At 51.7% G+C, this 27391-nt stretch overlaps 1 protein-coding gene across 10 annotated transcripts; it reads left to right on the top strand.

The window, feature by feature from the left end:
- Positions 1–3281: 3281 nt before the first annotated feature.
- PGAP3 (post-GPI attachment to proteins phospholipase 3) lies at positions 3282–27155 on the top strand. Of its 10 annotated transcripts, XM_037886814.1 has the most exons (9): positions 3380–3618; positions 5707–5804; positions 7524–7676; positions 14636–14698; positions 15607–15668; positions 17436–17572; positions 19320–19524; positions 20649–20832; positions 21099–27155. In XM_037886814.1, exons 1-8 carry the CDS (start codon positions 3435–3437, stop codon positions 20797–20799), a joined length of 1053 nt encoding a protein of 350 aa, XP_037742742.1. In that variant the 5' UTR covers positions 3380–3434; the 3' UTR covers positions 20800–20832; positions 21099–27155. The 10 variants fall into 10 exon arrangements, 9 of the variants coding, with proteins under 9 accessions (XP_037742746.2, XP_037742747.1, XP_037742743.1 ...); XM_037886818.2 differs by lacking the exon at positions 20649–20832 and having other exon boundaries at positions 3282–3618; XR_005223497.2 differs by lacking the exon at positions 20649–20832 and having other exon boundaries at positions 3377–3618; positions 19240–19854.
- The last annotated feature ends 236 nt before the right edge of the window (positions 27156–27391 follow it).

Genomic DNA, 27391 nt, shown 5'->3' with positions numbered 1-27391 from the left:
TGCTTTCAACTACCTGAAAGGGGGTTCCAAAGAGGATGGATCTAGACTGTTCTCAGTGGTAGCAGATGACAGAAGGAGGAGTAATGGTCTCAAGTTGCAGTGGGGGAGATTTAGGTTGGATATTAGGAAAAACTTTTTCACCAGGAGAGTGGTGAAACACTGGAATGCGTTACCTAGGGAGGTGGTGGAATCTCCTTCCTTAGAGGTTTTTAAGGTCAGGCTTGACAAAGCCCTGGCTGGGATGATTTACTTGGGGATTGGTCCTGCTTTGAGCAAGGGGTTGGACTAGATGACCTCCTGAGGTCCCTTCCAACCCTGATATTCTATGATTCTATGAATATCCTAAACAGACAGTGCAGGGTGGAGAATCTGCTTGTTAATATCCTAAGTGGAGATGCCTAGCGTGGGGCAGTTGGACTGTGTCCCAGAGGGTATATCTCTGGATAGCATGTGTGATCTGAATCTGAGCAGGTATTGGCACATCTGGCAGGATCCCGCAGCTGGGAAGTTGGTGTTTGATTCCTGTTCCCAGCCTCAGAAGACAGACTAATAGAAGAGCTTGCTATATTTGGCAGCCCTCCTTTCATTTCCTTGTGTGGCTGGAAGTCGTCATCAGGGCTATAATGGGCTGCCACAGTTCTGTCTCAGATAAGGAGGAGAGTGTGGTCAGGAGAGGGTGGTTTGGGGGAGGAGTCGGCCTGAGAGATTAGACCCTGGGGAAGAAAATCTTGGAAGCAGGAGGGGCTCTTAGAGAATGAACTCCATTCAAGCCTCCGCTGAGCCTTCCAGGCAGCCAAAAAAAAAAAAAAAAAAAGTCCATCTGTTGTTGTTATTGTTTTTCTCCTTTTCCAGCAGCCGTTTGAAAAGGGGAGGGAAAACGAAGGCAGGAAAACGAGTTTATTGCTCGAGTTCCCTGTAATCTGCACCTGATAATAGCCAGGCACCACTTTACAATCCGTGCAATTGTGTTGCCATTGGGATGTATGTGAAAGAGTGGGCAGGGGCAGACCGAGACAGGTCCAAGGGTTGAGACAGTGCAGGCAAGAGAGAAAAACGAAGAGAGTCCCAGGGGACCTTGTCACAGTACACGGATGCAGATGGTTACAACACATTTGCATCTTGGAGTGTAGATGGGGGCCAAGCCGGCTGAAAGCTGTACCCTGATTCAGGGACACAATTTACAAACAGTGTGATCCCATCTACTCTGCAAGATAGAACTAAGTTAGGTGAGCACTGCCCTGGAACTACTGGTCAATGAGAGAGCAGCTTTGTTTTGAAAGGGTCTTGGGGGATAGGGTGGAGGAACTGAAGTTCCTTTTGGCCTGGATATTTCCAAATCAAACCCTCTGCCAATTTGGCATTAAGGCATTATCATTTCTGGGCCTTGTTTACACACAGATTTGCATGTGCTTAACTGAGCTCTTGTCCGTATGAGAAAGTTGTTGCTGGTTTAACTGAAGGTGTGATTTTAAACTGATTTAAATAAACTGGTGCAAAAGGCCATGTGGGTGTGCTGGCTTTGATTTAAACCAGGTTTTGGTTTGCCTGATGTTGATTAGGAATCAGTTTAAGATAAATTAAAATAAACTACTCTTTAAACCAAAATGTGTCCACACAAGGTTTGCACTTGTCTAAGTAAATCAGTTAAAAAACCTATTTAAGTTAAACCAGTGCAATGTCCATGTGTAGACAAGGCCTTGGTGTGGGGCAATTTGTTCCCTCTCCTACCTTCATTCCCTACTTTTGTCCCCCACTGTAGCATTAGACATTAGCATTTTAACTCTCTGATGTGCTGGGCCTGTCCGTCTCTGAGGGGAAAATGGGCAGGATCAGGATAGGACTCTGCAGCTGCATTGAACACAGACCTGCCTGTGTGTTTGTGATCATGTTGCCATCTAGCAGCTGCAACCAAGAGGATACCAGCCCTATTACTGCAAACAGAAGAATGTCTCCCAGGTTGCAGCTGCTGCTATGGTATTAGGGCTTTGGGAAGATGCCATAGGGAATGGCTTAGAAATGGCAAACCAGAAGCAGTCCACTGAAATCTAGGGGCCTTGCTCTTGTGTGTGCTGAGCTAGTCGAGCTCTGACAGGACTTGGGTCTAGTGGTTAGAGCAGTTAGTGGTTAGAGTGGTTATTCATTCCCATAAGCCTCTCAACCTGGAGAGACGGACACCATTTCCCATGATCCTCTCTTCTGGGGGTGGGTGTGGGATACTTTCCCATGAACCTCAGTGTCTGTGTAGGGGTGACCAGATAGCACGGGTGAAAAATCGGGATGGGAGTGGGGGGTAATAGGTGCCTATATAAGAAAAAGGCCCAAATATCGGGCCTATCCCTATAATATTGGGACATCTGGTCACCCTAGTGTATCTGATCCTCTCTGCCCTGCAGGGGGGATAGACACTTTCCCATGAGCTTCTCTGCCCTGGAGGGGTAAGACACTATTTCCCACAATCTTCTCTGCCCTGGGGGATAGACACTATTTCCCAATATCCCCTCTGCCCTGGAGGGTAACACACTATTTCCCACGATCCTCTCTGCCCTGGAGGGGAATACACTATTTCCCATGATCCTCTCTGCCTGGGGGGGTGTTGACACTATTTCCCATGATCCTCTCTGCCCGGGTGGGGGCTGGACAGACACTATTTCCTATGATCCCCTCTGCCCTGGAGGGTAACACACTATTTCCCATGATCCCCTCTGCCCGGGTGGGGGCTGGACAGACACTATTTCCCATGATCCTCTCTGCCCGGGTGGGGGCTGGACAGACACTATTTCCTATGATCCCCTCTGCCCTGGAGGGTAACACACTATTTCCCATGATCCCCTCTGCCCGGGTGGGGGCTGGACAGACACTATTTCCCATGATCCCCTCTGCCCTGGAGGGTAACACACTATTTCCCATGATCCCCTCTGCCTGGGTGGGGGCTGGACAGACACTATTTCCCAAGATCCCCTCTGCCCTGGAGGGTAACACACTATTTCCCACGATCCTCTCTGCCCTGGAGGGGAATACACTATTTCCCATGATCCTCTCTGCCCGGGGGGGTGTTGACACTATTTCCCATGATCCCCTCTGCCCGGGTGGGGGCTGGACAGACACTATTTCCCATGATCCCCTCTGCCCTGGAGGGTAACACACTATTTCCCATGACCCTCTCTGCCCTGGAGGGTAACACACTATTTCCCATGATCCCCTCTGCCCGGGTGGGGGCTGGACAGACACTATTTCCCATGATCCCCTCTGCCCTGGAGGGTAACACACTATTTCCCATGATCCCCTCTGCCCGGGTGGGGGCTGGACAGACTCTATTTCCCATGAGCCCCTTGGCCCGCAGCGGGGAACCTTTGTGCGCGGCCCCAGTTGCCGGGGGGAGGCGGCGGCCCCTTCCGGTGCGGCCGGAAGCGGCCGTCCCATGGTCTGGCGGCGGGATGGCGGCGAAAGGGGCCGCGCTGCTGCTGCTGCTCGGGGCGGCGCCGGGCCCGGTGCGGGGCTCGCAGGGGGATCGGGAGCCCGTGTACCGGGACTGCCTGGCCCAGTGCGAGCGGCGCAACTGCTCGGGGGCCGGCCTGCGGCACTTCCGCTCCCGGCAGCCGCTCTACATGAGCCTGACAGGTACCGAGCCCCGCCCCTCACGCCCCCCCCGCCTGAGCCCCGCCCCCGGGGGGGAGGGGCTGGCCCCGCCCACTCTCCTTAGCGCCCCTCCCCTTTCGGCGCGCCCCCGACCCCGTGCTGCTCAAGGCCCGTCGCTCTTACTGGCCTGGCAGCAGCCCCTCCCCTGGCTCCATTGCTGATGGGTCCCCCCCCACGCTGTGCCTTGCCCCCCCCCGGGGATCCTTGTCCTCACCCCATAATCCCTCGTCCCCAGCACGTGCGTGCTCTGGCATTCCCGCCCCCCCCCCAGCCACAAAAACTCCTGCCATCAGCATCCTCGGCAACCTGTTCTCCCAGAGCCCAGGTCTCTCCCTTCCCTGCCTGGAACCTGTTTCCCTCCAACCTCATGATAAGTCACTTGAGAGGGAGGGAGCAGGTTCTGGGCACCCTGACAGAGGTGACATGGGGAGACCGTCAGGCTGACTGACGGTGCAGCTAGTGGGAGCCAAGGTGGGTGAGGTCATATCTTTTATTGGACCGATTTACGTGCTTACGTAGAGCGCTTTTCAGGTCTAGGAAAGGTAATCTGAGTGTGGCAGCTAAATACGAGGTGGAGCAGCTTGCTGAGCATAAGGCGTGAACGTGTAAGAGACCATTCAAGGGGAAGAGGGCCGTCAACATCTCTGTGGTAGTAGGACAAAGGAGGGTTAGCAGGTTATAGATTATTGTAATGGGCCATAAATCCAGTGTCTTTATTAAGTCCATGATTTTTAGAGTCTAACAAAATCATGAATTTAAGGTCCCAGGCTTGTCTAGAATTTAAGATCCAAGCTAGTGTGAGGGAAGTAAACCGATCCTGGGGCTGTTCAGAGGAACCAGTTTTCCCCTGTGGGTCTCCTTGCTATGTTTTTAATCCTGTGGGGTGGGTTCAGTTGCTTAGTTAAACCAGATGCCTTGGAGGTGCAAAGGTCATGAGAATGATAGATAACATGAGAGAGAGAGAGACAGCACAAGTAGCAGAAGTAAATCAACACCAACCTTTAACATAAGCTGGATCACTTTGGGGAGTGGAGAGGTTTTATGGAACCAATGGGACCATCTAAATCCATTCGATAGCAGCAATAAAAGTTGTGACCCTCTGATGGCTGTTCCGTTGCCTATTTACTAGGGGTTGGGTGGTTCTCAGCACCGTTCTAGTGGACGGGTGTCCACCTCACACAAACCACCTCCCTGTTTGGCCTGCTTGTTGGTAATCTTAGCAGGTGTACTGAGGACTAAATGGGTCGCAGAGACCATGCCTTTCCTATGGAGGTGGTCGCTTCCTGTTCAGACTGAGGTATGTGGGCATAGGGTCTTGCAGTGCTGCCGCCTGCACTGTACCCACTCTGGTCGTGTCTACACAGCAAAGAAAAACCCTTGGCTGGTCTGTGCTAGCTGACGTGGGCTCGTGGGGCTCAGGCTGTGGGGCTGTTTCATTGTTGTGTAGACTTCTGGGCTCAGGCTGGAGCCTGGGCTCCAGGACCCTGCAAGGGTCCCAGAGCTCAAGCTCCTGCCCAAGCCCAGAAATCTACACCGAAATGAAACGGCCCCACAGCCCGAGCCCTGTGAACCTGTGTTGGGAGGCACAGGCTGGCCATGGGTTTTTCTTTGCTGAGTAGACATGGCCTCTGTGAACCAATAGAAGGGCCTCGGAATCCGGAACAGTCACCTTTGCCTGTTGGAGATCATATTCTCAGGTTCCTTGTTTATTTGTGACTGTAACTTACTGCAAGTGCACAAGAATAGCAGTCAGAAAACGCCACCTAGTGCCAATGCCTTCAGAACTTGTCAGTCAGTTGATTTCATTGTACCTTAGCTTAATACATATGCAAAGCAGGAGGTATCAAAGGGGATGTTGACACTACCAAAGGGATAGTCAGATCAACTTGTGCAATAGACACATCGATGTTGAGCTCCATTTCACGGAGACCTTTCTATCCCATCCTCCTTCTGTGACACACCCAGTCTATTGGGGATGCAAGCAACTTGAACTGCTGAAATAAATTCTACATTGCATTGCTGTCACCTCCTAATAAGTGGCTCCGTCTCTCCTCTTTGTGTCTCTTTCAGGCTGGACCTGCAGAGATGACTGTAAATATGAGTGCATGTGGCTTACAGTGGGGCTTTATGTCCAGGAAGGTTACAGAGTGCCTCAGTTTCATGGCAAGGTGAGCAGTAATTTGGCACAGAACCATTTGGCCCCAGATCATAACTCCTGTGACCTGTGCTGCAGCCATGAGAATGTCTCTATCTTTTTTTGTTTTGGCGAACTACTCGCTGTTCGTTCTTGGATCAACCTTGTGGCAAAATAGAGTCCTGTAATTTCAGGGAACTGCTTGTGCCCTGCTTATGGGCACTTGGTTTCAGTTCACCACCCTACCTGTGTCATGAAGTCCTTTGCTTCATAGAAAAGGATGACTTGCTTGGTACCATTAGCAACCTGCCAGTGCAGGGGGAGGGTGACTTGTTATTTAGAAACTATTCATCTCCTGCAAGTTCTCTTGTCTGTGGTTCTCTCCCCTTGATCTCTGCATGACAAACAGGATCTTTTTTTGTACAGATGATTGGTACCTAGTGCTGTGGAAAGTAAGGATGGGCTGTGGTTAAGCGTGGGAGTCAGTAGACCTAGATTTGAATTGTACCACAGCTCACCACAGACTTTGGGGAAGTCGTATATGGCCAGGTTTTCAAAAGTGCTGTCTAGTTTAGGCTTTTCTGTTTTTTAAGTGCCCACCTTAAGATGCTCAGGTCCTGTTTTTCAGCAGTGCTGGATGTCTGCATCTCCCATTGACTTCAGTTGAAGCGTTGGGCGCTCTGCTTCCTCTGAAAATCAGACCCGCAATTCCTTGGTATGAACCCCTCATGGGACAGCTGTGTAAAATGTAAAGGTGGGGAAATAATATGAACTTAGAGGGGGGTTACGTGGCTAAATTCATTAATGTTTTCCAAGCTCTCTGAGAACCTGGCGTAGAAGGTGAGAGGAAAGGCAAAGTATTCTGAATTATTTATTGTTTTCATATGTGCTTGAAGGCTCCCACTGAGAAGCCTGCTGGGAGCATCCAGCACACATACATTTTATGAAGCTTCTAAACAAAAAAAAATCCTTTCCATTCTCAGTTAAAATCTGCCGGCACTTCTGGGTTCACTAGAGAGGCCCGATATGCCATTTTTCTAGCCCATCCTTGATACCAGGAGCCTGTCAGTGTGCTTTGTGGATCCTGTGACCGCTCTGAATGGTGCATCGCTACTGAACCTAGGGGAGCCTGGCATCTTCATAGGGGCTGAAAGAATTTTAAATAAGATCATTTAACCCCCTGTCCCACTCCTGTTTCTGTGCCAAATGCCCCTGATAACCTGGTGAGTGGAAGAGCCTTTAGCATGCATGTCTGGGCTTGACTTAGCTCTGAGTTCAGCACTGATCCTGTTTCCATTAGGTGTCCTGAGGAAGGAAGAGGAATGTACAGAGAGACAGGTTTGTCTTGTGGTTCAGGCACTTGGAATGGGACTTAATTCTTGGTGCTGCCACAGACTGCCCTGTATGACCTTGGGCAAGTTGGTCTCTGTTAGGGATGTAAAATTTTAGTGGTAGGTGTTCGTCTTGCCAGTTAACCTGCCTGAACCGTTAATCCCCGGGCTGGCGGGCCTCAGCGGCTAGAAAGAGGAAGACGAAAATGACTATGAAAGGAGAGATTTAAAACATAGCTCAGAGTTGTTCCAAGAACAGAGTGTTTGAAATTTTTTTCACCTGGCGCTCCAGCCTGGCTGTTCCAGCAGGGTAGAAGGTTTAACTTCTGCTGCCTACAGCTGGCAGGAAAGAACTGGAAATGTGAATTTGTTTTGTTAACTGTGTTCCTCTTTTCCCTTCCCCTTTTATTTTTGTTTTTTAGTGGCCCTTTTCTCGCTTCCTGTTCTTCCAGGAACCTGCTTCTGCCTTTGCTTCTTTCCTTAATGGACTTGCCAACTTTGTGATGTTGACTAGATACAAAGCATCTGTCCCGCCTTCATCTCCCATGTACCACACCTGTATCGCCTTTGCCTGGGTAGGTAGCTTGAAAACTCTCCTCATTCCTTTCATTCCTCGTCCCCAACCCCTTTATAGAACTTCCTTTTTTGTTTTGTATTTAATAGTGACTGTTCATAATAACAGGTTTCAGAGTAGCAGCCGTGTTAGTCTGTATTCGCAAAAAGAAAAGGAGGACTTGTGGCACCTTAGAGACTAACAAATTTATTTGAGCATAAGCTTTCATGAAAGCTTATGCTCAAATAAATTTGTTAGTGTCTAAGGTGCCTCAAGTACTCCTTTTCTTTTTGTTTATAATAACTTTCATTTAGAGAGCGCTTTTCATCCCCAAGCGATCTGCAGAAGGGATCACTAAAATGCAGCCAACTCTGGAGTGGCATGCAGGAGCTATCTGAAAGTGCACGGGGTAGTGAGGAAAGAAGGGCATCAGATCTACTGAAACTGAGGAGATATTTGGGGGAGGAAGAATACAATAGCCCCAGGAGAAGTTTCTCCGTGAAAATGAAAGACTTGTGTAACTTGCGGCTTTCACTTTGAATGGTTTAGATTTTTTTAGGAGGCACATCCCTGCTAAATGATGGCAAAGATTTCACACACAGTGCCCTTGATCCTGAGATTGACACCATGCAAGTAGCCTGGCCAGGCACTGGGCAAAGGCGCATCCATGTCCTGTCCTGTCCTGTGCCCGGCTGCCCACGCAGCTTCTGTGATTCTGGAGCCAGGGACCAGATTTTGGCTCTCCACTTGTAAATACTGGGTGTAACAATTTGTGTCCAAGGAGGAGAGAGTCTGGGGAATGAATGAACTGCACCACAGAGGGCGTGTCTGGAATACCACTTCAAGGGTCTTCTAGAAGCAGGTTTGCTGGATAGAGCTCGGCTCTAGTGACATGTGGTGCATAGAGAATCGTGACTTATCTCGGGGCCTCCCAGTGTGCTGACCACAACCCCAGTTATACTGGAGCCTGACCAGGGTCTCAGCTGTAAACAGCTGCCGTTCAGGGCATCCTTGTCATGAAGAGCCTTCTAAAGAGAAATCCTCCACAGCCCTGTTATTAATTTATCCCCAAGGACTAAATGGGAACTGGTGACAGAGAGATTTAGATCCTGTTCATGGGCATTGAAAATATAATTTCCCCATCATTGGGCTAAGGGATGTGAGTGGCTATCGTGCCTGGATTGGTGAATGTTTGTGGTGATTTTGCAGTGCTGCACAAGGTGGTTATGTCCATCTCTGCAGTGCAAGACTCAGGACTGCTCAAAGCACTCTGAGTCTGAGGCATCCTGAGGGACCGTTTGATCATCTGACCTCAAACACAGACCATAGAATCTCATCCAGTCACCCCTGTATTAAGCCCAATTACTTGTGCTTAGCTACAGCATCTCTTCCAAAAGAGCGCCCAGGCTTGATTTGAAGCTAGTTAGTTCTAATGGTTAATAACACACTCATCTTTTTTTAAAAAAAAGATAGATAAATTGTCCTTTATTATGGGGTCCTGTTATGAGGTAATCTAAGATGGCAACAAACCTAATGTTTTACCGCAAATTCAAAGTTTTTTAAAAAGGTGAGTTGGTGGATTAGCAAAAATAATTCCTGCCCAGTGTCTTGCCTACTTGTAGGACAGTGAAAGCAGTGTGCAAACCCCTGTGTACATGCAGTGAGGACAGATAAATGGGGGAGTACGCTACTCAGGTTTCCTTTAACATACAAAGAAACGTGACCTTGCACCTTGCCCAAAGGGGATTCTGAATTCCCCTTGTGTATTGTTCCCAACTGCACATTATGGGGCAGAGTAAAGAACACTGCTCTTGAGTTAGCAATGACTAGCGCTGTGTGTGCGTGGAAGAGAACAGACCCTCTGCTGTCACTGTCTGAGGCTGTGAATTGCCATTTTAATGCAACAGATTAACCTGACTCCGTCTGTATTGTTGAGTTCCAGCCTCCTAGGCTTGCTGCAGGTGCTGTACTGTGTGGGGTTGGATTATCCGGCTGCTCTGTGGCAGTCTAGTGTAGCAGCCCGTTTCTCCCCCAGGGACAATAAGAGTGCTGGTCAGTATTCTGGGTTCTGTTGGAAAACTGCTCTGTTTTAATCCAGCCAGGCCAAATTCTTCTGGGTTTCGCCAGTTAAATCAGGATGAGCGCCATCCGAATGAATCGAGTTCCTCTGGCTCACACCTGCTACTCGGAGCAGGATGTGCTGTTTTTGTCTGTTGCAAGGTTACTACGCTTCACTGCACCAGCTTTCAGCACCATGCTATTCGATAGTATCAATTTTCGACTGATTAAACTGTGTTTGCTTCCTGGGTTTATTAATTTAGCCTTTGGCTTGGTTTTCCTTCCTCCTTGAAATGTAATTCGTTTCTTACAGCTCCACGGAGGGGTTTTTTTTTCCCCTTTGTTCTTATTCTTCCGTTACCCAGCTGTCATCTACGCCTTAAACGTTTCATCTCCTTCCTTTAACTGCTTCGTTTGGCTCCTGCACAGTATCCCTAGTGACTTTCTTTTGTGAGTTCGCTGGTACCAGGTAGTCAGTCTGTGCCCTGAAGCATGAGATTTGATTTACTCTCAGTGCATCATTACAGATGACATTGATCATAAAGTTGTCCAGCCCTCGTCTTGGCCTTTTAAACCTTGTTACAGTGCTTGTGTTGTCTGGCCCTACGCCTGTGTTTTAGGGAACTGGTCTTAGGAGATGCTGAGTATTGTCAGCTTCCTTGGACTTCAGGACAAGAGCAGGCCCTAGGCGGAGGGGTGGCTGGTATGTGTGTAGAGCAGGCTTGTGTTCGACACAGTGTTTTGTGACTGTCGTGATTCCGCTGCTGGATACAGGAAAGGATTCTCCCGTAGGCCTTGTCAGCACTGGGAGTTGGAATGCTACTAACTGTACAATCTGAAATGCGAAGGCCCAAGTTCTTAAAGGAATCCAGAGTTCTCCTCTCAGCCTAACTCCTAGGGGGTCTGCCGCCCAGTGCAACTCTCAGCCCAGAGCAAGGCACGCAGTGCATGGGCAGAGCTGGGTGCCTCAGGAAAGGATTTTTTCAGCAGCTGGCTAGCTGGGTGGTGAGTGCGTAAGCTAGCCAGAAGTGAATGCTGAGGAGAGGGAGTTACGCACTGAAGTGGCTGGCTTGGTGCACGCAGTATGAGAGATGTACCTTCCTCTGCTCAGGATCCTCTGCTGTGAACCCTCTCCTGGAGGCAAGGGCTGACCTGGCTTAGGTGCCTAGCAGCCAAAATCCTGTGTCTTTGTTTCCTGTTTCACTTGACACTTCTCACACTCTTGCTCTACATTTCCCTGTACCCCGGCTGTCTTGTATGGGTGCCCTGCTACCTCTCCACCGATTGGTGGGCTGTCTCCAGCCCTCCTGATGACAGGTTGGCAGGTAACGGGTGTTCGGTGTGCTCGGAGGACACCTGCAGGACCAGGCTCTGCTGGTAAAATTGGAGTTCCTCTGCATAGTCCGAGAACCCTGCTTCAGGGCTTTGCCTTGAACTAGGGCTCTGAGCGGCTGTCAGGCAAGGTCAGGGCTTTGCAAATGCCGACTCCTGGAAATGTAGGTGTCTATGCAGCAGCAGATTGGCAGTTTTGAGAACGTCAGTGGCACCTAAATGGTGAATTTCGACATCGTGTGCCTCTTTAGATGCCTGGGTACCTTCTAAGGATCCGAGCCTAAATGCGGACAAGGACTGTTGTGGGCTTAAGCCACGATGAAGCTTGATGTGGGGTGGCAGTTTATCCCACACCTGCTACTGCGGGGTTCTTGCACCTTCCTCTGCAGGACACGGAGCGAGATGGACCATGGGTCTGACCCACTCTTGTCAATTCAATGTGTTTAACATTGTCTGGGCCAGCTGGGGTTAATCCCAGTGTCCTATCAAGTTAACAACGACTGGCTGACATGCTGTTAAACGTAACAGCATTTGCTGGAGACCAGGACTAAGCTGTGTTTGATACGGGGTAATTCTACATTCTAACACTAAATGACGTTCTAACACTGGGTAGCTTTCCAAGTGCAGACCAGCTCTTAGCGCCGTGTCACCATGGGAGGTGCAGTGACAGTCATGTGGGGTGGAGAGGGCAGCTGATCCAGGAGTAGCGTTGTCGGAAGTTACACTACAACGTCTCGGCAGAGCCTACAAAGAGGCATTTATGGGAGCTCCACCAAAATCTGGCAACCTTTGGATCTGCTTATCAAAGCACCTGCAATTACCGCTTTAGGGCAGGTGAGGCACTGTTGATAGTGAGCAAAGGCTGTTCATTTGTCTCCAGAGTAGGGGAGGGCAAACTTTTTGGCCCGAGGCCACATCGGGGAATAGAGATTATATGGTGGGCCATGAATGCTCACAAAATTGGGGTTGGGGTGCAGGAGGGGGTGAGGGCCCTGGGGTGGGGCTGGGGATGAGAAGTTTGGGGTGTAGGAGGGTGCTCTGGGCTGGGACCGAGGGGTTCCAAGGGTGGGAGGGAGATCAGGGCTGGGGCAGGGGTGCGGGAAGAGGTACAGGTTATGGCTGGGAGTGTGGGCTCTGTGGTAGGGCTGGGGATGAGAGGTTTGGGATGCAGGAGGGTGCTCCGGGCTGGGATCGAGGGGTTTGGGGAGGGGGATCAGGGCTGGAGCAGGGGGTTGGGGCATGGGGAGAGGCTCAGGGGTGCAGGCTCTGAGTGACGCTTACCTCAAGCGGCTCCCGGAAGCAGTGGCATGTCCCTTTTCCGGCTCCTATGCGGAGGTGCGGCCAGGCTGCTCTGCATGCTGCCCCATCCGCAAGCACCGCCCCTGCAGCTCCCATTGGAGCACCGGAGGGGGCCATTGGAGCAAGTAGGAGCCGGAGCAGGGCCATGCTGCGGCTCCTGAAGCCATGTGCTGCGGCCCCCGACCCAGTGCCCCAGCCAGAGCACCAGAGTGGGGCCAAGCTGCATAGTCCTGCCCCCAACCCCGCTCCTCAGTGGGAGCTAGCTGGCCGACTTAAAACAGCTCGTGGGCCATAGTTTGCCCACCCCTGCTCCAGAGCATTTCAATAAACAGCTGATTCAAAAAATGTGCACAGCCCCATTAGACGCTGCCAATCCTTGCTACAGGCTTCTTTAAATCCGGTTTTCTTGGACTCTTGATAATGAGATTGATGTGATGTTTAGTGGAATCGTGATTCACATGAACAATTGGCACTTAGCTAATAGCAGTGGTCGCTTAATCCTCTCCCATCCATCCCATGCCTCGGCTAATGAGGTGATGAAGCATAGCTGCTCTGTAAAGGGAAATCCAAGTCTTGCTTCTCTTTGCAATACACTGGGCCGTATCCCTCACTTAGCTGACTCCCCTGACTTCCCTGGAGTTAGGCTGGGGTGCATTTGGCCTGCTGTTGATTTCCATTTCTGTTTCTACTGTTCTACAAATCCCGCTCTTCCTCTTCATCCCTCTCTTTTCCACGTGGAAAGCACTGAGAAGTTTGTGCTCTTCCCCGCCCCCTGCTCCCCATGCTACAAGGAACTCCAAGAGGACATCTACACTGCAAAAAAGAACCCACGACAGCAAGTCTCACAGCCTGGGTCTGCAGATTGAGGCTTGTGCTACGGTGCTAAAAATAGCATGTAGGTTTTTCTGCTCAGACTGGAGCTTGGGCTCCAAAACCCACACCCCTCCCTGGGCTTCGGAGCCCGAGCTCCAACCCCAGGACTCTAACCTTTGCTTGGATTGTTTCTTTGCACTTCGTCAGTTTCTGGTTTCTTTAGGTCTGCATGATGACTGATTTCACTCTGGCGATTGAAGCTCCTACCTGCGTCACTTAGGAGCATCTTCTTAATCTAGTAACTGGAGCCACCTCTGGACTCTGTTCCCTCTGTTCTAGATCACTTTATTTAGATAGTATCAATAGTTTGTCTTCCACCACACCCCCACCCGACCAGGCCAAGCTGCTTCAGGTCTATGCTTAATAAAATAACAAAAGCTGGTTACGGTCTCCCGTGTTGAATCTTCACTGTGGCTCGTACACTGAGACTTCCGAAAGAGTGCAAGGGCATTCATTCGGTGTGAGTCCTGTGAACTTCTCAGGTGTGTAGCCCAAGGCTGTTGATTTAATGATCTTATAACCCTGTTTGAAAGAGCTCATTTGAGTGCAGGGCTTAAAGAGTTGCAGGAGAGAGAGAGACTGGAAAAAACGGGGGTTAACTGTGCTCCAGGAGACGTGGAACTCTCATATAAGCTAGCAGGCACCATGCTGGAGGCACAATGTGGTTTCACCTAAGGATCGCAAAGCTTTCTCCAGGCATTTGATTAAGCTCACAAACATCCCTGAGAAGCAGGTATTATTATTCAGTTCAGATGCATAGCTAAACAGAATTGCAGGAAATGTCATGTAGGAGCTGTGCCTCAGTTCTGCTTTATTTTTAAATCTATACACTGCAGTGGAAAGAAAAAAATACCTCAAAACCATGTATAGAAACAAGCTGTAAAGAAAGTAAAAGAAATTCTCCGAAGTAGTTTAGGGGCTTAGTGCTCTTGTAGATTTTACCCAGAGATCAGGAGAACATGCCCTCGTCCAGCCACGAGGCATGGGCTTGACGCAGGAATTACTGGATGAAGTTCTATGGCCCATGATACGGCAGATCAGACTAGATCAGTGTAATGGTCCCTTCTGGCCGTAGGTATCTGTGAAAGTGTTCAGACAGTGCTAGGGTCTTTGGCAATGGCTGGCGATAAAAGTCCGTAGGTCAGGTTCGGCCCTCAGTTACTTCTGTGCGGTTCTGTTGGTGTCAGTGGTGTTGCAGGGTGCGCATGAGAACAGATGACCCATCTGTTAAATGTCCTCTCTGGTTAAATGGTTCCTTGGCTTATTAAAAATTAAAGGGTTGGTAAAAAGTCTACCCCCAAGTTATCCTTCCGTGCGCACTCTCGAATGAATCCCATCTCCTGTGTTTCTCTTAGACTGTAAGCTCTCTGGGGTGGGGGACTGTCTCATACAGAACATCTAACTGTCTGCCTCTCTTAGGTTTCATTAAATGCCTGGTTCTGGTCTACAGTCTTCCATACAAGGGACACTGATGTAACCGAGGTGAGTGTTTCCCTGCTGTGGGAGCTTTGCGTGTCTTGGCAGTTGAGGATCTGCGATCTACCCTTGCTTCTCAGCCCCCTGAAATCTACAAGGCAAGCCCTGGGTGTCAATGGGGGTGAGGAACACATGGCTATTCTCTAGTTCAGTGTCTGCTGAGATGTGGCTGAGGGAGACTGCCTTTACCTCCATAATGCCCGAAGACGCCCCTCTGCTGCTGGCGTGAAGTCGGGGGGCTGCAGAAAGGGGGCTGGTGAATCTGTCTGATCTGAAAAATGGGTTCTGTGTAACAAATCTGGGCATCCCCCGAGAGGTGTCAGTGCCCAAACGTACAAAACTGTGACTGTAAAACCACAGACTCCACCGCTTGTCTCTGACATGTGGGCTGCCAGCTGTCTGGGGTCCTGGCCGGCAGTGGGGCTGTCGGGTGCTGCGGCCGTACAAATACCCGAAAGGGGCAGCCAGTTGTAGCACCTGAAAAGACACTGAATTCGCACAAAGACTAGCCGGCTGCATTTCTTCTTCCCACCCCGTTGTGTCCTGTCTGTCTAGGCCCTGATCCAGATAGAAGGGTAAATCTACTCTTACTAGTCTATATTCTCTCAGCATTATGGCCCATCTATATTCACTGTGTGCCAAATCCTAGGAGTACTTACCAGAGCAAACTGTCAGTGGCAGCTGAGTAAGGACGGAGTTAAGTCCCCTGGAAACTAGTTTGACATTGTTGCTGCCTTGTGCACAACATATGTTCAAATGACTCTTGAAAAGAAATCGTGGTGAGTTCCATTTCTGGAAATCTCAGCCCTTTAAAACCCTGATCTCCCTGACTCTCATCAGTGTCTGTGCTGTCCTTCCTTGTCTCTCTTTGTTGCAATTCTACCAGGGATCTAACCAGGCCTCTTGTCCCACAGAAAATGGATTACTTCTGCGCTTCCACCGTCATCCTGCACTCCATCTACCTGTGCTGCGTCAGGTGAGCTTTGTACGGTTCCTGTCTCCCTGAGATGATGGGCGTGTCTCTGGCTTCACAGCTACAGAGTTGGCTGGCAGCCCTGCAGCTAGATAAGCTGTAACCTGGTATTTACTTTTCTCCTCCCCTCTTTGTGCTATGAGAACCTGACTGCGGCTTTGTTTAGACAAGGAGCTGGGGAGTGCCACTTTCCCTCACACAGAGGGGAATGTGTCTGAACTTCTGATAAGGGACATCAGCATTGCTGTGTCCTAACATTCAGGAAGTGAAGGAGAGAGACCCATCATAGAATCAAAGGGACCTCAAGTCCAGTCCCCTGCACTCATGGCTGGACTAAGGATTATCTGGACGATGCCAGAGCTGGCGTGTGCCCATTTTAGGGTTAGCCACTTCAGGAACAGAAGTAGCCATCTGTAAGTGCCAGCGAGATTTGTATTCTGCTAAAGAGAGCTGCTTGTGTCCCAGGGCTTGGGGCTTCTTATTGCTGTCTGTCAACACAGCCCAAAGCGTTCAGCTGCTCTACAGTTTATGAAGCAAGCACCACTTCTTCTTCTTACCTGGCTGTATCTGGGGCAAGAAGGTGAGCTATGAGATCCATAGTAGTTAAGAGGCAGAAAGACCTCTGAGTTCACTGAATCTTCCCCTGCAAGGGCAGATCCATCCTCTGCCGGGGGTTGTGTCAGATTCTTAACTGCTTCTATACTTCCAACAGCATAAGGCCAGAAGGAACTTCTAGATCATAGAATATCAGGGTGGGAAGGTACCTCAGGAGGTCATCTAGTCCAACCCCCTGCTCAAAGCAGGACCAATTCCCAACTAAATCATCCCAGCCAGGGCTTTGTCAAGCCTGACCTTAAAAACCTCAAAGGAAGGAGATTCCACCACCTCCCTAGGTAACCCATTCCAGCGCTTCACCACCCTCCTAGTGAAAAAGTTTTTCCTAATATCCACCCTAGACCTCCCCCACTGCAACTTGAGACCATCGCTAGATCTGCTATTCTTACCTCCTGTGTGGCACAGGCCACTGAATTCCACCAGCTGCCCTAGACTGAGCCCAACTGTGTGCCATAGGGAGAAAAATGACAATGCCATCGAGGCCCTGGGGCGGGGTGTGGGTTTTGTTTTCTCTCCTTTCTCTGAAGCATCAAGGATGGGCACTGGGCGGGCTGGGCCAGGGTTCTGAGGTGACATGGAGCAGTCTCTCTCCCTCTCTTAGGGGCTTCGGTGGCCAGTTCTTGCTCATGTGCTCAGGGTCTAACAGGTCGCCATATCTGGGACTGGGAAGGAATTTTCTCCCACATAAGATTGGCCATGACCTAGGGGCTTTTTCACCTTCCTCTGCAGCATGTGGGGATGGGTCACTTGCCAGGATTATCTGGGGGTATCTCACTTAACCATTTCCATGCCATCGTGGGGGTGCCTTGGGCATTGGTGCACCTCGGTCCCTCCTGTTCTCTGCCTGCAGAACATAATAATCCAGTCTCCTCTGGGCTGTGATACTTGGATCTCATGTGGTGGTTGGGGTTAGCATGCGGGTGCTGGGAGGAGTTGGTGGCGTGTGCTATACAGGAGGTCAGATGGGATGATCTGGGGTCCCTTCTGGCCTTGAAGTCTGTGACTCTCTAGCGGCTGGGAATAGATGAGGTGAGATCTCCTGGGGTGGGAAATGCGTGGCTGAAGCTGGTGCGAAGCTGCTGGTGTGCCCTGCAGGAGCTGTGTAAGCTGCTGGAGTTTGAGAACTTCTCTGCATTGTTTCGGTTTCCATTGTAGGACCCTGGGTCTGAAACGTCCAGCCTTTGCTAATGCCTTTGGGAGTTTTCTGATCCTCTTCCTGGCCTGCCATGTCTCGTACCTGACGCTCGTGCGCTTTGACTATGGCTACAACATGGCTGCAAACGTGGCGATCGGTAAGGCCCGGGGGAGGCTGGAAGGTGGGGGCGGGGTGGGCGGGTCAGTTTTTTGGTAGTGACTTGGAATGAACATGAGCAATGGAACTGTCCACAGTTCACACACAGCCTGGCCTTTGGAGCCACTAGGTGCTCAGTGTCCCCCCATGGGCAGGGTCTGGGAACGTACGGTGGTTGGAGAGAGTCTGTCTGGCTTTGCCTTCTGGAGATGGTGTCTCTTAGCTGTTCCACTGCACCTGTGTGCTGAGGAAAGAGGGGCTGGGAATCAGGGTGTGTGTTATCTCTGCTCTCTGTAGCACAAGGTGGAGTGGCTGTTTATCTGCTAAATCTAAGGACTGCAGGACTGAAATCACCAGGACAGTCCTGACTTGGTGCTAGTCCGATTTCCCCCTTTGAGTTAATGTAAAATGCCATTTTCTGAGTACCATGGCACTGCCCCAGACCCCTGCCTGCTTCAGAAAATTCAGCTGCTTCAAAACATTGGCCAGAGTTCTTAACGGTCCGAGCCGCTGGTGGGAGTGAGACTCCTGGCTTTGCCATTGACTTGTCTTGTGGCGTCGGGCTCGTCATTCTCCCCCGGTGCTTCCATTTCCCACTGTCCCCTGCGCGCCGTGTTATCACGAGTCTCCCGTTACTTGGTGTTTTACTTCGAGCCCTGGCTCCTGGTGGTGTGTTTTGTGAGAATCGGCTTTCATCGTTTTTAAAAGGGTAACTTGGCTTTGGAGGAAAGTTTGAAACCGTGACCCTGGGTGTATCGTAAAGGTTCAAAAAGAGGAAGGCAGCCAGAAGGCAGAATGAGCTGTAGCTGGCTATGAAAGGCTGACGGTGCAGCTGAAGCTTGGGTGCCACATGGGCACTGTGACCCTGTCTCTTCTAGCCACACTCCGCTTCCTTGCTACATTGGCAGCTGGGAGGCTGGCTGTCCTTATCTCCGCTCTCTGGCATTGCAGGAGCAGCCTTGCACTGAGGCAGGGCCCAGAGTACATTGCAGCGCACCGCTGGGGCATCTGGTCTGGACGGTGGGGGCATAGGGACAAACTGAGAGGAGCAAAGTGATCAGGACGCTGAGTGGCAGGCAGCTGGTTAACTCCCCGGAGGCTGAAGTGTTCTGGGGAGTGGGGATAGGTGACTATGGCGAGAGGATCGGGGGCGGTGAAGAGGAAGGGGCGTGGCAACATGAAGGCACAGCGGGAAGGTTGGCAGGTGTGGCTGGAGGGGAGCATAGTCCCCCCTGCCTCCCCCAGTCCCAATGAGACTGCCTGGGATGCATCCTGGATCTGAGAGCTGCCTGCTCTGGGGCTAGCAGGGGAGAGGGGAGCGAACGACGTGGCAGGGGCACATTTAAATGACACTCACATCGGCTTGTGAGCCGTACTGCGGGCGAGTGAAGCGAGGGCTGAGTCACTTCCAGGGCCCGGTGTCTACAGCCAGGTTCTGGCAGAGGGCGGAAACACCCCCAAAGGGTGAGCTCAGCCTTTGCGGGAGAGGAGGGGAGGCAAGGGTGGTCGGGGCGTTGGCCAGCTCTCGATGGAGCCCAGTCCTGGATAGCGAGATCGTTAAGAGGAACTGAGTGCATGGGGAGGGTCCAGGTGGGAGTGTGTGTGGGGGGGTAACTGTGTGGATGTGGAGTAGAGGAGGTGACTCTTCCTCTGCCCTTGTCTGAGCAGCAAACATTCGCCCAGCCCAAAGAGCAAGTCCTGCTTCCTGTGACCCTGAGATCCTCCGCCCTGTACCGCTTGCCTTCCAGGCCTTCTCAACCTCTTCTGGTGGCTGGGCTGGTGCGTCAGGAACCAGCAGCGCCTCCCGTACGTGTGGAAGTGCGTGGTGGTGGTGCTGCTCCTTCAGGGCCTGGCGCTGCTCGAGCTCCTGGACTTCCCGCCCCTCTTCTGGATCTTCGACGCCCACGCCATCTGGCACATCAGCACCATTCCTGTCAACGTCCTCTTCTACAGGTCAGCCTCGGGTACGCGGTCTCTGGGGGGCTGTTTGGGTGACAGAACTGTGTAATTATTTACCAGGCGACTCCCCCCGTTGAGATCCAGTCCCTGGAATGGCTACAGCAAGAACCCAGACAGCCCGGCAAGAAGCTCTGAAACGTAATCCCCCGTTATGCAGCCAGGCCGCCATATGCTACAGCTCCATCCGATCTCGCCAGCTTGACAGGTTTGGGTTAGACGAAGTCACGCCTGGAAAGGGGTGCTTTTGACTCGCTAGAAGACGCTCTCCCTTCAAAGTGGGAACTGTCTCTAGCGTTTGGCATCCCAACAAGAAGCAGTTTCATGGTGAGTTCTTCCCAAATGGGAGCACAGTCCGGACAGGCAGATCTTACGACCCACCAACACTGAGAGCAGGGAGGAAGGGAGATCTTGTGGTTAGGCTGCTGGCCTGGGACTCTGGAGGCCACAGCCTCCCTGTTTGATCTTGGGCAAGTCACTTACTGTCTCTGTGCCTCAGTTTCCCTACCTGTACCATGGGGGTAAGTGCATTAACAAGTCTGAGATGCTCCAGTACTAGGGGGCCATACAAGTACCTAGACAGTGTGCGGGATCCCTTAGCATGAGGGTAATTCTGCCCCGTTAGTGTCCCACCAGCCCACGTAGCCCAAACCAGTAACCCAGCAGGGAAGCCCCCGGTGCAGAGCCGCCTGTGTCGGCAGCGCAGGAGCAAATGCAGGGCAAGGACTTGGCGCCGGTCATGTTTTCAGATGGAGTAAATGTCATGTGAGCTCATTACAGTTAACAAGCTAACAGGGTGTGAGCTGTTGGAACTAATTATGCGCGTGGTGCCCTTTAGAGCACTGCTTGCTGGCAGCCAGGCCTAGCTACCGCTGCAGACAGGAGCTCAGAACTTCACTTCTGCCCGAGGATGCTCGTGCTGGGTAGGCCTGTTTGGGGGGGTGGGGGCAGTGTTGTGTCCTGTTGTGCAGGAGTCCCTGTCCCCCCCTGCCCCCGCCTTATCTCTCCCTCCCCAGGATCTGTATTTGGACATCACCCACCCAGTGTGTGTGACTGTCCACCCTATCCCACCCAAAGAGAAGACGCATCCCATTCCCAGAGCTCTCTCCCCCTGCTTCCAGGTCCCCTGACCCGGGTGCCAGCACCCTCAACCTCCTTGCAACTTCTGATCTGAGTGACATGGAGTCAGTGCCAAAATGTACGGTGGATCCAAAGTGCAGGGGATTTAGGTTCAGAGCCATGGCTGGTGTAATGCTGACTTCCAGCTGCTGAGGAGGGGGCCCTCAGTAGTGAAGACACAAAATGGTGGGTTCAGAGTGCGGCTGCTGGGAGGAGGTGGTGGCCTGGTACGGGTCAGACTGGGTGACCTGGTGTCCCTTCTGCCCGGGCACGGACTCCCTATTGCATTGACTGCATATTTCCGACAAAAAAGACCCTTTTCTTTGGAATTAGCCTGAACTAGCTGCCACTGGAACAGCTTGGGTTCAAGTGGAGCAGTTTCTGGCTAGACCCCCTCCCCGCCACACCACGCTGCCTCTCACCCGCTCACGCTGCTCCCATTATCCTTGCAGTTTCCTCCGTGATGACAGCCTGTACCTCTTGAAGGCAAACTCGGACATTCTGAAAATAGACTAAAGCTGTCGGGGAGGGGGCCTGTTGTGTGGAGAGGAGCGATCCCCTTCCTGATGGAAACTGTCACGTGAGACCTTCTGAGCTCCTTTCCCAGCAGCATGCTGGGTCTCAAGGCTCTCGAGAAGCGGTGATGTTGGGCACTTTCATTGCATCCCTGTCCACAATATGTGCTGTGCCAAGATCTGCTCTCTGCCTTCTTTGCCTCCTGGGTGCACCCGAATCCTGAGTAAATGTCCCCCTCCGCCGGAGCTGAGTTTTGTTTCCTCTTTTTTTTTGCCTTTAGAAATTTTAATTCTAATCCCATGACTTGTTCCATTAGAACATCAATGATCCATCTCACCCACGCGCTCCCCCCCACACACTGTAATTAATGCTCTTCTGAGCTACCGGGCAACATGGTGCGTTTCCGTTTCCACTGTTACGAAATCTGTTTGATTCTCAGCTTGCTGAGGGATTTCAGACTAAGTGGGAAATATTGGAGGGCCAACTGGTGACTCGGTAGACTGGAAGATGTCGCGAGTACATGGTGGGGACATCTGGTCATAAAGTTGTGTGGCCCACAGGACCTCCGACTCTGCAGTCCGGCACTGCTGAAATGGATTATTGTTAATATGTGTAAATAAGATGGGTGGGCCAAGGGCATATGCTGCTCTGTACATCGGATTCACTCGTCCTCTGAGAATAGAACGTGCGGGACACCTTCTTCAGCAGTTGTGGGGAGGTGGATCTCCCAGGTTATTGGGCACTTGGGGTGAATGTGGGAGGTCTTTGCTGTGCAGAGGGGATTTTTTTGAAATGGGATACTTGGTGCAATCTTTGAAAATCTCAGTGCAGTGTGAAATGTCAGGCTGACTTATTTTTCCGCTCCTTGACAAACCTGCTCTGATGAATCCTGTGTGCCCTATAGGGGAAAATGCCCCTTTCCTGCAAGGGGAGGGGGCGTTAAGGACCCCCAGAGATTCCCTAGTCCCTGCATGCCACTTTAAATCACCCACATGTTGTGGCTAGTGCACCATCCTTTCTGGCTGTTAAATGCTGAGAAGGGGCTCCCTGCAGGGATGAGATGAGGGCCTCCTGGCTATAGGTGGGGAGTGACACTCCCCCCCCCACACACATTATTCCAGTTGTTGAGGGGAGCAAACGAAAAGAAGAACAGGACCATTCTGTGCATAATGACATTCCTGGCACCCCCTTTGCAATTGCATTAGTCAGTGGCCTGCTGTATGTTACAGGATTAGGGTCTTACTGAGCAAAGTGAAAGTCTGAGTGCTCTGGGCTCTGCTCGTAAAAGCAGAGAGACCAGGAATGTGGCAGAAAGCCGAAGGGATCAGCAAGTGCCTTCCTGATTGCCAAAGGAAGTTAATGAAGTAGATGATCGCTCATCGCAAAAGTTATGACTATTGTTGTGTTGCTGTGCCACCACTAGGTGGCGAGCGTTGCCAAACCATTTATATTTCAAACTCTCTCCATCTCCCTGGATGAGGCTTGCAGCCGGCCAGCTGGGCTGGTTCGCATTCGCCCTGGGCTTCGTGCAGACAGAAGTGAAAGCAATCCAGCATCGATGTGCCCTGTGCCACCAGAGCGGACTTGGGACGTTGGCTTGGAGAGACCATGAATCTGGGTGTCCTCCATTGTATTGTGCTGTACGGTCTCCTAGAGAATTCATGCCTTGTGTCTGAATGGGCCCAGCCTGTGTGTGACCCCGTTAGAGACAGCCAGGCCGTTCCTGGTTCTGTTAAAGGCTTCGAGTTATTAGCTCAGACTTCTAGTTTGCATGGGGCTGCAGTGTTTGATTTGGGGGAGAGTGTGTGTGTGTGGCTTGTTTGCAAAATTAGATTTAGTTCCACAGTTAAGATAAAGTCCAGGTGTGTGATTTGGGGGAGGGATCGCACTCCAGTTGGGAAATGAATTTTGTTTTTGTGGATGCAGCCTTGGTTAACCTCCATGGCTGGGCTGGGCTGCCCACCCAACTCACAGATGTGAAATGAGAGAAGAGGGTAATATACAAGCTCTTCCAAACAAGGGACAGGAAGCCAAGAACTCACCAGGGACCTGAGCTACAATGAATCTGGGGAACTTGGTCCCTTCGCTTTGCGGGGTCAGTGCTGCTTGCTCATCAGTAAGGACCTGAGTGGTTCCACTGACTTAGCTAGGACTGCCTAAGGCTCTGATCCAGAGCCCTTTGCAGTCGGTGGACAGGAGGTCAGGCATCCGTGCTTAGTGGACTGGGCCGTACAGAAGTCTGCAAGGACGATGGCCTGGAGAACATGAGCCAAGCTGGGAAGACCTGGCAAGGGGCTACCTCGAAGACTTGTGTTTATGTTGGCCGCAGTTAGCACAATAGCTTGTGTTCAGTGGAAGTTAGAGACTATGGCAGCATGGTGATAACCCCAGAGAACTGTTAGTGGTGGCTAACTCTGTGTGTGTGTGTTTGTGTGTGCGTGGGTGCGCATCCAGATGTAATTGACTACATACCATTATGTTTGCCCCTGCTTAGGGGCAGGTGTCTGTCAGTCTGTGTATCTGTCACTGCTTTGTCTTATTGTTCAAAAACCAAACTGTTGAACTTAAGTTGCCTGTAACATCCTTGTCCTGGTGATGAGAAAATCTTCTACAGCCCATATGTTTGTCCCAGCCTTACATATGTGTCTCTCTCTTCTCTTCTGGCTCCCCCTTGTTTAACCTGCCTGTTTTCTTCCCAGAGAAACCACCCAATGCCCTGGCTCTCCTCCAATTCCAGAGCTTGTAAACTCCACCGCTGCCCAGCTGCACTGAGCTGCTTAATGCAAAGAGTGACTTCTGCATGTTCCCCAGACGTCTGTGGAAAGATCAGTCCAGACAAGCCACCTTGAAAGCTTTAGGAAAATTAAAAGTGGAGGCCAGCACAATCCTGGTCCTTATCGCTTATTAGCCCCTGCTCTGAATTCCAAACACTCTTTAACCTGGTATCCTCCATTCATCTTGCTTTACAGAGATCCTAGACTAGCCATACCCCTGGTGCAGGAGCCCGTAACTTTGCAGAGCCATATCCAGAATGAGCGAACGGAGATGTTGTATGATTCCGCACACTTTGTCATCTGGCTAGCGGAGAATGCCCTGTCCAGCTAGCTCCTGGGGCAGGGAAATCTCAAGGTAAACAAGTAGAATCCTCTTCCTGCCGGATGAGAGCCGTCTGTGAAGGGGTGCAGTACCCGCTGCACAGGAAGGGCCATTCCCACGCAGGTGGATCTGAGCAGCCAAGGCCAGGCTCTCCGTTGGATCGGCGCTGAAAGTACTAGGCAGGCCAGCTTTCAAGTCAGGCCCTGGAATTTCATGTTGGAAGTGGCGTGATTAGAGACCATGCACAGCTCTTGAAGGGGGGCAGGGTACAATTTAAAGATTTGGAGGGGCGGGGCGCGCCTGCCTCACACGTGTCCTCTGGGCTGAAGAGCAGCAGTAGAGCCAGGAGGGCCAGGGCAGCGGCGAGTGAGCGCCTCAGGGAGCATCTCATGGCAGCTGGTCTCCACTGGCAGGGGCTGGCTCCTGGGGGGATCACCGGTCAGCCCCGGGCTCCTTCGGGGGGAGGCAAGAACACATCGGGGCACATCTTGGAGCTGTGCCTCCCACCCTGCCTGGGGAGCGCCCAGCCGTGCAGAGGCGGCCAGGCTCGGGGAGCAGAGGAACTAGCCAGCCAGCCAGCCAGCGCTCCAGCTCCCACAGCCCAGAGAGCTAGTGACCAAAGCAGGCTGGGCAGCTTCCCACCAGCTTCCAATCCTCCGGCTCCTGGCAGGAGGCGATGATGGTTTCCAAACTGTGGGCCCCACGGTTTGAAAACCTGAGTGCTAAATGGAGGACAGACACCGGGGGGCGGCTCACGTGTCCCCCTGCATTGCTTCTGGGCGTGATGTGCACTGATCATGAGCAGTGAGAGGGGGCGAGTGGAGCTGATGGGATGGCAGCTGGCGCTGGGTGGCTGGAACTGGCTGAAGCTTTTCCCACATTCAGTGCACTGTAGTGGGGTCCTTCTCTGGCTGAGCCCGGCTGGGCAGTGACATGTCTGACTCGCTGGGACCTCTCTTGCAGCCAGTGAATTTACCTGGTCTCTTCCCTGGAGGGATTCTGTCCCCGAGGACTCGGGGTATCTTCCTGGCAGTGGCCCATGCGGTTCCACAAGGCCAGGCCCTCCTCTCGCTCGTCTCCAGTCGCAGTCCCACCCTCCGGCATGCAGTGGTCCAGAGCTGTGGCTCTCGCCCAGGGGTCTGCCAAAATACACCAGAGAGCAGGGTTGAAGTTGAAGCCTGAGCAATTTAGTTTTGAGGGGCCCCCTGTGGCATCAGGCCCTGGGCCATGCCCGGCTTGCTACCCCCTAATGCTGGCCCTAGCTTTTAATCCACTGGATATGCAGTTGTGGCCCAGATGGGCCATGGAATTTTTAAAGCATGTTGGGGGGTGCTCAGAAAGAGAGGTTGAGAACCCCTGGTCCAGAGAATGGCTCCTTCACCTTGGTAGAGCCTCCTGCCTTCCTTATGCTGGGGCTGCAATAGGCCAGCTGGGCTCGCTTGCCAAGGTCGGCACCAACTGGCATATCTGCTGCTTCCTAGGTCGCTGGTGGGCGTTGGCCTGTTACTGGAAGGAGTCGTGATAGGCCTCGGTACCATCCTCTTCTGATAGTGCTGGGACGTGGCTGGGCTTTCCCAGGTGGGGGTGGGGCTGATGCCAGCATTCCCTCCTGGCACGGGGCCTCCTGACACTCCAGCCCCTGCTCTGTCCCCTGAGACTGGCCTAGCAGGACTTCCCTTGCTTCCCCCACTTCCTGAAGAGCCAGCGTCCCTTCTTCCCACTTGCTCCAGGGCTTGGCACCTGCTCTGCAGGCCCAAGGCTCTGACCTCCCCTTTCCATCCAGCCCATCCCAGGGCTTTGCCTTATTCCAGCCTGGTCTCCTGTAGTCACTGTGCTCCGAGTCTCGGGGGAAGCTTCTCTGGAAAAAAATGCCCTGTCTCTGGTTTTAAACCTTAGTTTTCCTTATTCACTGTGTGTGCGCGTGTGCTGGAGCAGATAGTTTTCGGGCCAGTTTAAAAACTCCTGTTGCACTGGGAGGCCTTGATCCATGAGCCCCTCCCTCCCCGTGGCTTTCCACCAGAGTGCTGAACCCGAGCAAGGAGGAGGCATTTGGTGTGAAGCTGTAGTTAGCAGGGTTGTAATGGAGACTTCTCATGGAAATTCTTGCCAAGAACAGACTGGCTGTGTGGGCAGTGGTGTACAACAGGTGATCGTACAGTGAAAGCAGGTGAAGTTTCGTGTGTGTGTGTGTGTGTGAGAGAGAGAGAGAAATGATTGACCTCGGCCGCAAAAGCAGCTTGTGGCCTCTGAGCGCTCTGTGCCAACTTCTTGCTGAAAAGTCCCAGTGGGTAATTTTAGAAGTAGAAAACAAACAGCACATCCTCCCCAGATAGCTTCCAGCCAACGCAGCACATTGTGTGCTCGCTCGCTGGCCTTTCACCCTCGTAGCTATCACCAGAGCCTGGCATCTGTTTTTCACATGGAAAGTGACCGGACATTCTACTGGCATCACCCCTGCCAGCCACTTCAGCTGGGCTTGGTAATAGAATTTCCTGAAGGTGACCCGAAAGTGCGGTTGGTGGGAGCAGCTGCTTTGCTGCGGGGGAAAGGGGGAGAGCATAGATTTGTGGGTTTCTTTTTCCTCCTCCGTTTCCGAGGATATTTCCTTCTCTGGTTATACAGGTGATGGGTTGGGATAATCTGTATATATCATGGTAATAAGGGAATGGGGGCAGATTTTTTATCACTGTACAGCCCACACACCTGTCGTGTGGGGAGGTGACTGTGACTAACGTGTATTCTGTTGCTGTTTCACTTCTTAAATCAGCTCTTTGGAGCGTGATCGGTTCATTGTATTAGACTTGGGTCAAGTCGGCGATTATTGTAAACGGTGCAAATGAACCTTTGTCTGTGTTGTTGTCCTGGTTTCTCTGAGAATAAAATTGTAATTAATCTAATAATCTCCACCCCCTTCATCTGTTGGTTTTTTGCCCCCAAATCTCCACCTAAAAGAAAAACCATTTGGAGTTGCCAAAAATATTAATAATAACCACTCTTTAATCCCCTCTCTGCCTCAAATCCTGAATTAAGTGGAGTGCTGTCATGTGGCCAGCTGGGGGGCAGGTTTAGGAGGGTCACGGCCAGGAAGCAGCTACCTCCATCGAGGGATCAGGTCCAGGAGTTACTGGGTTGG

This window comes from Chelonia mydas, chromosome 27, assembly GCF_015237465.2.
Source record: "Chelonia mydas isolate rCheMyd1 chromosome 27, rCheMyd1.pri.v2, whole genome shotgun sequence".
Lineage (NCBI taxonomy): Eukaryota > Metazoa > Chordata > Testudines > Cheloniidae > Chelonia > Chelonia mydas.
Note: the sequence above shows the minus strand (reverse complement) of the source record. Positions and strands in the feature narration are given on the sequence as shown.

What these genes read in the sequence shown, in the direction of transcription:
- PGAP3 (XM_037886818.2), top strand. Translation starts at nt 3,321, where the DNA reads ATGAGCCCCTTGGCCCGCAGCGGGGAACCTTTGTGCGCGGCCCCAGTT. An exon ending in GGGACACTGATGTAACCGAG is followed by an intron (nt 14,699 to 15,606) that starts GTGAGTGTTTCC and finishes CTTGTCCCACAG; the next exon opens with AAAATGGATTACTTCTGCGC. An exon ending in ATCTACCTGTGCTGCGTCAG is followed by an intron (nt 15,669 to 17,435) that starts GTGAGCTTTGTA and finishes TTTCCATTGTAG; the next exon opens with GACCCTGGGTCTGAAACGTC.